This window comes from Lissotriton helveticus, chromosome 5_1 (assembly GCF_964261635.1).
Source record: "Lissotriton helveticus chromosome 5_1, aLisHel1.1, whole genome shotgun sequence".
Taxonomy (NCBI): Eukaryota; Metazoa; Chordata; class Amphibia; order Caudata; family Salamandridae; genus Lissotriton; species Lissotriton helveticus.
In genome coordinates this window covers 908,053,489-908,066,176 of record NC_136065.1, presented here as the reverse complement: position 1 = coordinate 908,066,176, position 12,688 = coordinate 908,053,489, and the positions used below count along the sequence as shown (strand labels likewise).

General features: G+C 42.8%; 1 protein-coding gene across 5 annotated transcripts in view; it reads left to right on the top strand.

Annotated features, from left to right (window-relative positions):
* KCNMA1 (potassium calcium-activated channel subfamily M alpha 1) overlaps window positions 1-12,688 on the top strand; it is a 1,543,535-nt gene that overhangs the window by 1,120,283 nt on the left and 410,564 nt on the right. For all 5 annotated transcript variants that reach the window (XM_078643370.1, XM_078643368.1, XM_078643365.1 and 2 more), the window contains exon 17: window positions 6,479-6,565. In XM_078643370.1, the coding sequence (XP_078499496.1) occupies window positions 6,479-6,565 (87 nt within the window). The remainder of the gene's footprint in view (window positions 1-6,478; window positions 6,566-12,688) is intronic.

The following is a 12,688-nucleotide window of genomic DNA, read 5'->3' as shown; positions in this document are numbered from 1 at the left end:
GCTGCCGAAAACCCCTTTCCCGCCAAAATGAACAATGAGCATACTGTCTTTGCTTTGCCCGTCCTCCGTCCAGCTGGGGCAGTGCCCACTGTAACCCAGGAACTTCCCAAGATAACATTGTAGTTCACTTGTTTACATGTGTATAAATCTTTTTTGATGGACTTTCTTGAGCACGTCTTTTTAAAGTTTTTTTTTCCTTGACTTGGCATGTCTAGCACATGTTTTTACATACACCATATCACCTGTTTCTACTTTAATCACCCTTAACTTTTTTTGTGTATCGTGAAATGTAAGGCATGACCTACCCAATTCTTTTTTGTGCGGTTGGGCTATTTTTGGGGGATAATTTGAATCTCAATCTTGACTGCTTCATCTGGTATGAGTTTTCACTCACTGTGCTCAACCATCTCACATGTTTCCACTCTCGCTGCTCACTCATTCCTGCTCCAGCTCTGTGTTGCCTTGCATTGTGCTGGTGTGTGTGTGAAGGTTTGCGTTATCCCTCTGTGTTGTCTCCACTGCTTGTCTTCAAGCAAACTTGTGGATTGGGGAGGAGAGCTTCCAGACAGTTTGGTATTGACAACGATCCAACTGCAGAGAAGTTACTGCAACACTCGGCCTCATTGGAGATGGTTGCAGATGTAATTTTGGGTTGTCTTGCTTTGGGGCTCATGTTCCTTGTGGTGGTGGCATGCTGCTTGCATAGTCATGTGAAAAGGTGTGGTAGTCAGCGGTGTCGCTTGCTCCCAGAAGGGCGTCTAGGTTTCCATACCAGAACCCTTAATTTTTTCTCTTTTGAGAATACATAAATCAGTCATGTAGAACCAGATTTTTCCAGGAAAGATGTGCTCTAAAATATGGCATAATTTAAAGAACCATAACTGGGAGCAAGCACCATGCAATGTTTTTGGAGTTGGTGGGTGATTGGTGTGATTTTCCTGACTGGTGGGCATGCTCTGTCGTATTGTCTTGTGTATCCTTTTTTGACTTCTTGTTGGGCTTGTAGACATGTAGACTGTTTCGCAGGTTTCACTCTTAGAGCCCAGATGAAAGAAAGCCATGCTGACAAGCCATTGTTTCACTACCTTACACAACTCAGAATAAAAAAATGGTTGAATTCTAGGAGCATTGACTGTTTCCCTTAAAGTGCATTAACCATGCTTCCCATACATCAGACACACCCATCTGTTGCATCGATCGGATTGGGATGGACCCACAATGACACCCAATCACCTTTGACCTTTCATCTGGGCCCAGCATGAAGCAGAGCTGATCAATTTAGCTATTCTAAGTAAAATTAGGCATTCACCAGTTTACTATGTATTAATGTTATTTGATTTGTTTCCCATTTCGAGGTGTACATCTGCATTTATGAACACTGATGCTTATGACATCGTGTTGTATATTACTGCACGTGGAATGGTACATCACATCTACAGCGCCTACAAATTAGAATTCTTTTAGTTATACTTTTCTTGGCATGCCATGTTTGTGAAGGTTTCTACATTTGTCCCTGCTGGTGTAGACACTGGTTCACCTAGTCTGACTGTAGGATCTTGGTGCCTCCTAATCTTCTTGGCAACCTTTCGTCCCACAAGGGTTCCCATCCACACCTCATCGTGGCTTTATCCTATGTCATCACCATACTTTATTCAATGGGTATGATGTATCCCAAAATCATAGCAGGGACAAATAGTTGGAGACTTTGACAGAAGACGGAGGTTGCAGTTGTGTGCAATTAGAATACAACATTCTTCTATCCTGACCACTATATCGATGAGAAGTGTGTCACCACGCGCCAAAACGAGGCAAATCCAGCTTCTTGTCCAGAGCAGTGAAAGGAAAGGAGTCTTATCAAGTGACCGGACAGTTTAGGTACTATTCAAAAAGGTACATTTGTTTGTAAAGGCAAGTTTACAGGCAATTGTATCTGTTTTATGCCTGCCAGTAATTCACAAAGGAGTTCCTGGCAGGCATAAACCAACATATGTGTGCTGAGATCTCGTCACCGAGTTCTCCGTACCTGTTAATCGCACTTTAAGGATAGTCAACTGGGCTTTCCCAGTCGTTGTTATCCTTGGACACTTCTGATCGCCTACAAAGTGTACTCATTCGTTTTTCAAACCTGGAATTTTTGAAGGCCATGCATTATGAGTCCTATAAAAGAGAAAAATGCCCATCCGTGGAGGTAGAGTTTCATGTTGGAAAGTCAATCGGACACGCCCAATGATGACAAAACAACCAGAAGATATCTCACTAATAATGTGATTGAAAATCATATTTCCCCAGTAAATTTGATGAAAGTGTAGAAACATGTAGATGAGGAACACAATCTGATTAAATTGAGAAAAAGGACATCATTTAGGACAGCAAACAGCTTCACGTGGTTTCGGAGGGCGGTACACTGAAACCTGGCCTTGAGCACTCGCCAGGAACTGGTTGTGTGCATTCATCACACAGAACTAGACTTTAATCCCATAAATCGTGCTGTTCGATTTGATCTCAGGTGAAATAGAGCCAGCCTGTGAGAGGTGGCATTAACAAAGCAGTAGACTGACATGCAAATGGCTCCTGCTTGCCATATAAATCAGTTTCAGTGAAACAGTCGATGGAAGCGGGTCTTACCTTGGGATCAGAAAATGACAGGTCTGTTTTTAATAATGTTCTGCTCTGATTGAAATTTCAGGGTGTACGCCAGTAGATAAGCTATACATCAAAATCTGATGGGTCTTTTAATTTACTATACTTTAAGAAAAAGGGCAAAATATTAACGTGATGCTCCTGAAACCCCTACGGTCAAGGTAACAACCCATAGAACTACCAAAAAACAGTAATGGTTATTTTCCAGCACCTCCCATGTAGCATGTCAATTTCTGGTTAAATTCCTATGCAAAGAGTAATTTCTACAATAGAGATGTTTAAATGTATGTTGCAAAATGTATACAGGTGAACGTAAAGTTTGTGTGTCGCATGTATAACCAGGAGCTTGGCATCCTTGTCTTATTGGCCTTAGACCCTCTATGGTCTATGGTCTATAGTCATGCAATTTTACATAGCAACATCAGTTTAAGCTTCTTGGCACTAAATTATCGCAACAGAGATATGGTTGGGTTACATCTACAGATAGTAGCGGCTAGCATGCACTGTGGGTGGTGAGTGGGTGGCACAGAAAATAAAATAAAAAATCAAATGCACTTACCTTCCTGTGCGAGCGTGGCATCCTCCTCGATTGGTCTTCTCTCCTCGAGGCAGTCTCCCGACTCCCAAGCCAATCTTGGTGCTGCTCTCATGCTGTTGACTAGCATGAGAGAAGCACCAGGATTGGAGGAAGCTTCCTCTCTCAGCGCTCTTAAGAGTGCTTGAGGCCTGTGCTTTCTCTAACCCAGCTGTTGAAGACAGCTAGGTTAGAGAAGTTTAAAATGCTCATGTCTGGCTGGGCATAGCAAAACGGCCGGACAAACGGAAATGCGCACTTTAAACATGAATGCACAGCTCCCTGCTGCCACTCAGCAGCAATGGCCCAGGCCTGAAGGGTCAGTTCAGGAAGGGTTGGTTGCTCAAAAACTAAAACGGCATTAAATAAACGTTATTACTGTTTCATTTTTCCGCTCTAACCTGGGTCTTTTATTTGTGGGGCAACACTGCTGCGCTCATATGGAGGATCCGCCCCTGTTTACAGATTAAATCATATATGTTTTTCATAAGTTCCTAAAGTGCAGCAGGTTAGATTCATCTCATCAATGGAAACAGAGGGCATGCCAGATGGTGACTGCTGCAATTAAGAAAGATCCATCAATGAAGTGGACAGGTCTAGATTTGACAGTAGAAATTAAAGGTCTGATTCACAAAGGTAACTTACGCTTTTGAATAATTTACGCTTTTGAGTAAGTTTACTACCTTTGGCTTTCACAAAACCCAAGTGTATGTTACTATTAGTAGTAGGTCCAGCACCACACATGGCCAATTTAATCTTAAAAATTATTCATAAAAATACTGCAATATATTTAATTTAATTATAAAATATTTTAATACCTATTTTTGCATTTAAAAATACGATCTCTGTCATGTTATGAATGCGTTCTCTCCTTGCCCTGAAGGCAAACTTAGTAGTCGATAATGCGATTCAGACCGAGCTGATGTGAAGTCAAGATTCCGCATCAAAGTCTGCATTCCAGGAGTTATTCTACTGCTGAAGTAAAATGTAGAAAATTGCAAACCAAACAAGACTGCCTAGTGGAGTTTCTATGAATTTGTTGAAACTTTTGGATTCCAAACATCTGAAGCAAATATTCCCTCTTTCTGACTATGAAATCAATATACCTCTCAGGTAACATCGTTAGGCATGTTTACCCCCATACCTCTTTCTCTGGGTACATAGCTATATTTGTATTCTGTTTCAACTGGACATAAAGTTGAGGGCGGACTCATCGCTCTTGGATGGTGTCAGCAGTCAGAGCCATGTTCTCTGGATGACTGTATTCTGCCCAGAATTGTTGCTCCCCACCCAAGACTGGTTCTCAAACCACAGTTCCAGTGGTGGTTTCTGCACTCCAAAGGGCCTACAAAGTATTGGCCAGAGTTTCTGCAGGAAATCTTCAATGCTGGCTTTCACCAGCTTGCACAACAGCAACTCAAACAGTTTTTCTTTTTGGCACTTGCAGGAGGCCGCGCTTCCAGTTTTATGGTGGTCCATTGATACAGGCCTTTCTACTCTTCGAGACAGGGATTCCTATCCTTTTCCTAGCCTATTCTTTGGTGATTTTGGTTAGGGTTAATTAGTTGCAATGTAGTTGTTCTGTACCATTCCCCTGAGTAATAGATAGGGGTCCCCGTAAAGTATCTCTTTCTGATTAAATCTGGATAATTATAATTTCAGGTTCAGAGATTTGTGTGTGCATGTAGACCTTCCACTGGGGGATAGTTTTGGGATTACAGGCAAAGCAATATTGACCTTCTCTAGGTGTGGCACCATAATCCTATTCCTGTGTTGTGGGAAGAAGGTCAACATGTTAAATGGTGCATGTCAGTGTCTCCCTCTGCGGCTAGCATATCACAAGATGATAGCCATAGAACCAGAACACAAGATGGCCGACACTAAACCATGTGTCAGAATCCTCATTAGAGCCTCTGCAGATGTTGGGAGAGTTGGAATAGTGAAAAGATGGCTACATACTGACATAAATAACACGAGATTTCAAGCCACATGCAGAATCATACCATTCAGAAGCCTCACGCAAAATGTTAGCAGTTTTCAGATTTTTGAAATTGACTCTTGTCCATGTTGAAATGCTACATAGTGGTTCATAATTAGGTTAAGATGGTTTCAACTCTTGGTGGACCTCTGTTTCATCATCACAGACGCATGCACCAATCCTGGCATCAGACGCGAGCGATGGCCACTGCTTTTCACCATCACAATCAAAGCAATGAGGGCACATTTACATACATTAAGTTGGCTGAACTGAGAAAGTTTGATGCTTGGCCAGGTCCAGAATGTGGAATAGGTCTTTTGATGGCACCTTTTTGCAGGTAATTTCAGATGTGCTCTTAACGTGGGTTAACTCTAGAAAGAGCAAGATATAACTCAGGCCAGGGTGAGGTGCATTGTCAGAGTTGGGTGTGCTGGCCCTGCTACTGGTAGAGGCAAAAATATGACACAGCAGACCTGCAGAAAGGTGGGTCCACTTAGCAGTAGCATCAGATGGCACAGGATCAGGGAGTAGAACCCCACTGCAATTTAAATTCAGTGGGTCTGCAATTGGCAGCTAGTAAGAGCTGTTCTAGGGTACCGTGGGTTTTGGGTTGCCATGCATATGGTGTAGCAAGCAAGACCAGGGTCAGGTGGCTGGAATCACTGGCCCCCTCAACATATTTTGCATGTTGTTGGCTTAAGGTATTGTAACATGCAATAAGTACTTTATGGTGCCTGTAAGATGCAGGGCTTAGAATCCCGCCTCTCGAGGGTGAGTTGCAGCTGCATTTGAGGTATTGATGTTGTCCTGTTGAGGCTTATCCGATACTGCCTTGTCTTTCAAAGCACGTCAAGTCATTAAGAACAATTGGTTATTAGAAATAGTTGGTCTAATCAAGTAAGTTACAATCCTTTGTCATGAGGTCTGAAAAACAAAAGAGGTATATTTGGATCAGAGCCATCACCTTTTGGTGCAGTGCAATATTTGGTGATGTATACATGACACAAGTAAAAGCAGGTACTCTTTAACCATTGCTCAGCCACAGGCCTTGTCTTCAAACACTGCCATTCTTGTGTTCTGGTTCCTTGATATGTAACTTGATGGAAAATCAAATGCATAAGAAAATTAAGAAGTCGCATTTTGAAATAGCCTTTTGTGGCTAGAATAGTGGGTCCCCTATTTTTAAGCTAATCAATCGCTCCTTTGCAACCGTGAGTTCCTTTTTCTTTTAATAATGATGTTTTGTTTGTGTTTTTTGTTTTGTTTTTCTTCTGGACTTAAAATAGAATATTAATCAATCCTGGGAACCACGTGAAGATCCAAGAAGGGACTTTAGGGTTCTTCATTGCCAGTGATGCCAAAGAAGTCAAAAGGTAATTAAGTGTGCCTTCAATTTCTCTAATTCACATTCTTGTTCCTGCTCTTCTCCCAGTCAGCTCTGACACAGGTAAGATTGTCTCAGGCTCTCTTCCTGACATGGCTTAAATCTTAGCATGGATCGCCATGCTTCCCAATCTGAGTGTGCTGCACATAACTACTACCGTGGCTTGGAGTTGGGCATAAGCTCCCTGATTCAAGTTTTGTGTTTCAATTGAGATGAAGATACTCAATATCCCAATGCTGGGCTTGTCTGTTGCACAAATGACTCCCCGACTCTCACTATGGCACGTGTCAATCACAGTGACTAGCATTCTGACATAGATAACCCTGACCTCATCTCTGATTATGAAACTGACCAGTCATCTGCCCTATGCTATCATTTTTGCACAGATTAGTATTTCCGATCCTAGCTCTCTTATGCAGGCACAGACCAATGCCAATGGTGTTTGTTGCATAGCCCAATCAATTACATTGGCATTTATCAATCACTTTCAAACTTGCTCTCGTTGAAATACAGTTAAGCTCTTCTGACTTTGAATTTCCTTCACACACATGTCATTTGTATCCTCACAAATATTACCCTGAATTATTTTGATTCTCATATAAGCCACTCTTTATTTGAGTGTGCTGTACACATAGACCACCCTCATCTATTTGGCATTCTTTATTACATCACTCTCTGTCTGTTTGCCATTCTCCCACATATAATGCTTCTTCTGATTTTGTTTTTCACATACACCATGGCTGAATCTGTTTATCATTCTCATGTACATTTTCCTGCATCTATTTGCTATTTCCCCACACATCACGCTACTTCGGGTTTTGATTTTCACATACATGACCTTATATTTGTTATTCTCACATACATTGCCCAGCATCAGTTTGCCATTCTCACATATATCACCCCGCATCTGATTTAGATTTTTACATACATCACTCTATATCTGTTTGCCTTTCTCACATACTTCACGGTGAACCTGATTTAGATTTTTACACACACTACTTTTTATTTTACTGCCATTATCTCTTTGGTCACCCTGCATATATCACATTGTGCCTGGTTGTCACTCTCTTGCAGATCACTGTCAGCAGGAAGTAAATTAAGGTAATGCTACAAATGCTGGTTCTGCAAAAAAGCTACTTTTAAACCCCCATTCTCAACTAATGATCATGCCTAAACCTTGTTAATTTAATCTTACCACAAAGAACCTGGAGGAAACAGATGGAATGGTTTCTTTGAGAGCACAAGGTGAATCCCAACAGTAACACCTGGGGTCTTTGAAAATGGTGGGGTTTAATACATCTATGTAAGTGTTAGACCTGCACACCTTCAGTGTATGAATCTCTAAATTGATTATTCAACTGATCGTGATCCCTTTGAGGAGCTGCCCTGCTGATGGTTGTGCCCACAACCAAATCTGTAAACTGCCCTGTTGAGACCTAGACGCAACTAAGTCTGCAAGGCGCTCACCCTATGAGTCCCTAGGGTTTCTAATGAATTATCTTACTTTAAACACATTTTTGATGTTTTACTCATTTAAATAAAGTGAATAGACAAAACATTTGCTTCATAAATATTTAGTGTAATTTTAACACAAATATTTTTGTATTATCATTATACAAATCCTTTGATGAATATTGCATTATATACTTTCACAATCAATAAAAATGAATTGAATTCATATGTCACCAAAATTATTAGCACACTAGATGAAAGAAAAAGCCCTATGCATTTCGGGTTCAACAGAACCCTTCATCAGGGGTTCAAAACGTTAAATCTAGTAATTAAGGTTCTTCTTGTAGTTTTCTCGTCAGTTCCGTACTCGGGCACTGCAAAGTAAATATTGCTTAGTGTTACACTTATGTACATTATTGTATGTACATGAATCTTAATAGGATTAGCACTCAGAAAAAGGTTATGGGAATAAGAATTAGTGCAAAAGATGAAAATTAAGCAGGAGAAGGATGTATGTTAAGAAAAAGTGAACCTCATAATCTTTTATCACCGCTGGTTAACTACACAAGAGTCCGTAACCAGGCTACCGCCAGCCTGGCGGAGGAAATCCGACCGACATCATCAGCCCAATTCCCCCGCGCCAGATTTGGATGGCGGGAGGGACCGCGGCGGTGTGAAACACCGCCCGCCTGTTTTCCGCCCCGGTCGCCTAGCGGCCGGGGCGGAAGACCAGTAACATGGTGGTGGTGTCTTTTAGACACCGCCCGCCATATTACAATGGGCTTTGCACAATGCATTCCCCTGGTGGCAATGCGGCCACGGAAAGGCATGCGGAGACTCCATTCGGGGGCCCCTTGCGGGCCCCCTGGGAGTCCGTGGCTTGGGAGGTGCACATGGGGGGTACTATGGTACCCCCCCGCATTTCAAAGTGCAACATGGCAGGCACCGCACGGTGCCTGTCATGTTGTGCTTTGAAAAGCACAACGTGCACTTTTACCATTGCGGCGGGCGGAGATTCCTGCTCCGCCCGCCGCAATGGTAAACATACAGGATGCGCCCGCCTGTGTGGCGGGCGCATCTTAATGCCATTGTCGGGACCCCCGCACTGTTAGCGGGTGATCCACTTCTCCGTTAGGGTGCCATCCTAATGGACCCCATAATGTGGATCTCCTGTATGTTAAAAAAGTTACCTTCAGTATTTCAGACCCATCATTTTATCATGTTTTGCTTCCCCCCAACCCACACACTCAGCCCCAATATGCTGTGGCTGCCCTCTCAGAGGCAAATAATTACTTCCACTTTTCTAGCACCAATATTTTGAATGACATCCCTTATGCCAAGAACTGTCTCCTATGGCCCTGCACTAGATGTTGCTATGGGTGTCCCATGCCAGAATATCCCCCAGTATGCAAGTGCCAGCATTTATCCAAAGGGGGCCCATGCCAAGAATTTTGTCTAGTATGTCAGGACCTGCATTTTGCCATAGGTGTCCTTCCATATGCCAAGGATAATCTCCAGTATGCCAGTGGCAGTATAGTAGCCTGGGTTCCACCGTAAGCCTATAATTATATTGATTACGCCATGGCTAACGGCAGACTCAGAATCATAAAACACGCAAACGAAAACACTCTTACTCACTCGCACTCTCTCACTCATACTCACTCCCCCTCACACTCAATCTCATACTCTAACTCACACTCTCTTATTTACTCACTCTCACTCATTCTCACTCCCGCTCACTGTTATTCACATTCAAACATATTCATAATCACTTCTTCAAATTCTGACAAACACCCTTTCACACTCTGACACTGGGCCTGGTGCAACTGCACCTGGTGCATCATTCATAGCTGCACCCCTGACTCACTTCCACTCTCTTTCACACTCTCCATTCACTCACTCCTCCTAACACACGCATACTCCCTTGAACGCACTTTCACATTCTCTCAAACTCCAATTCACATTCACTTTTGCTCTTATTGACAGTCTCAAAGACACACTCGCTCTTACTCAGTCTCATTCACCTGCAGTCACTCACATACACACACATGCAACATTTGCTTTACTCATCTTTCTTCCTTTGCTGGCAATCTGGAGGCTCCGTGGCAGCAGTAGAACAGAAATCCGGCACTGGTCGTTGAGCAGCAAGCCATGGTTCTCAACGAGGCGTCAGCCAGAGCAACCAGGCCAGGCCAGGTTTATTTATTTTATTTTATTTGCGTGTTTTATAGAGCGCAAACTTGACCCGTGAGGGTATCAAAGCACTTTACAAGGTTTACAGAAGAGAACAAACAAAAAGGCATATATGTACAGCAGTATACAAAAAAATAATAATTCGAGAGGTGCAGTGGTGCTGGACCCATGTGGAGTAAAGGAAAAACAAATGGATGGTTAGGTTAACAGTTAGAGACCATAAAAACCCCACCGAATCTTGGGGGTGTGAATAGGTGAACTGCGGCAAAGGCGGTAGTCTTAGAATTGTTCCAGACCGGCATCACCCACATTCGAAAGACGTAAGGAGGCCGCTGCTGCCCCTTTAAGATTCCTGCTATATCTGCCAACCCTGTGACTTGACTTGATCCTCTTTTCTTCCCCCATCGCGTTCGGCACTCTAATATCCAAGTCCAGAGCGGAAGAACACTTCAGCAATCTCGGCGGAACTGCATCCTTTTAAACCACATCCTCGACATCATTGTGATTAAATAACAGATCCTTATCTAGAGATCACGTCGAGGAATGAAGTGTTATTAAAAAACAGCTGGAAGCTGAGATTTACGTTCAAACTTTAAGTTGGCATACCAGCATTTTGCCTGATTTTCAAGAGACGCTCGAATAAGCTAACGTTTACGACGCATATGTCAAAAACCAGTGTCTTGCTGTAATCTATATGTTCGTCTACACTAAGAAGTCCAAGTTTGACTATAACCTGTTTGTTGCTGGGCTGTATCCTCATTTAACCCAGATAATACATTTGATGGTACTTTCCTGACGAAGACACCTAGGGCCAGATGTAGGAGCCAAAATACCGGTCGGTAACGGCCGATTTCGGCCGTTACCGACCGGTATTTATGATTCGGCATGTAGGGGCCATTATTTTACAGAATCGGTAAATTTACCGATTCGGTAAATTTACCGATTCTGTAAAATACCGAATCGGTATTTTTACCGATTCGGTAAATCCAAATGTAGGTGACACTCGAAAGAGTGCCACAGGCCCTTAAGAGTCGGTATTTTACCACCCAATCCTATTGTGTGGTAAAATACCGAATTCAGGTGTGCATGCACATCTGTGCATGCACACCTGTGCCATGTGACACACAGACATGCCCTTAGGGCATGTATGTGTGCCACATGTCACACATGCCTGTAGTCTGGGTGCTAGAGGGTGTCAAAGTGACACCCCATGTACCCTTGCAGGACTCGGTATTTACCGAATCGGTATTGCCCATTGATTCCTATGGGCTTCAAGGCCCATAGGAATCAATGGGCAATACCGAATCGGTATTTACCGATTTGGTAAATACCGATTTTTACAGATTCGGTAAATCAAAAAAAAATTTACCTACATCTCCCTCCTTCTAATTTACCGATTCATAAATACCGAATCGGTAAAATTCGGTATTTAAGAATCGGTAAATTAGAATTACCTACATCTGGCCCCTAGTGTCGAAACGCGTTGAAGATATCGTCACTACCTCAACTTTACCATCTTTTTAATTTGTATCTTATGTATTTTGATTGTATTATAATTGGTCATTAAAACATACATGTTTTTATATCTTTTAATATATGTGCATTTGAAATGTATTAAATATCTTTACTATTTTTATAAATATTAATTTCAGTTTAGTGTTATTTATAATGTGCTGGTCTACATTGCATTGTCGTACTTTGGTTTTGCCTGGGTTGTTATTTTTCATGATAGTCTTAGAATAGTCAGGCACAACTGAAGTGGTCGACGGCGGAGTTTAGATGAGGAATTTACCCATAAGGAAAGTTTTGGCCTCCTTTTTGAAGCGTGCCAAAGAAGGGATTCTTCGAAAATGGGAAGACCCACCTCAATCCCGCACAGCCGGGAAAGTCCTGGGGATCCTTTTCCTGATGCTCTGTGAGGCTTCCTGCTGGCATCAGCGATGCACCGATGTGCTCCCTGACAGCCACATTTTAGCAGAAATACTGTGCTGCCTGAGCCATGTAATGAATAAAATGGAGTGTGCCTGTGTGCCTGTGTGAGGGGCTCGTAGTTGAACTACACCCCTCAGACATGTGCAGTCTACACATCCACCTACAGAGTGTTGTGTTTTTGAATTGCGTGCTGTGGCTGGACTGTGCCTCAGACCCCCGTCTCCTCCTGTCACCAGCAGCCTGGAGACTAGGTCGAGAGGGCTGACTTGCATGCTGGTAGTGTTCATGGAAACACAAAATTGTGTTTTCATGAACACCACTCGGGTAAATAATTAGCAGTTGTGGTGCCTCAAAGCCATCAGAGCTGTGCCCTGAAGCCCCTGAAAAGAGCCGCTACTGAACCGAAAAACCAACGATAACCGATAACCATTGAACTAACCACTAACCCTGGGTTCTGGAGCAGCATGCTGCCTAGCATAAAGCACTTCAACAAATCGTGAGAGGTGCGAAGCGCTATACAAATCCACGTACAATA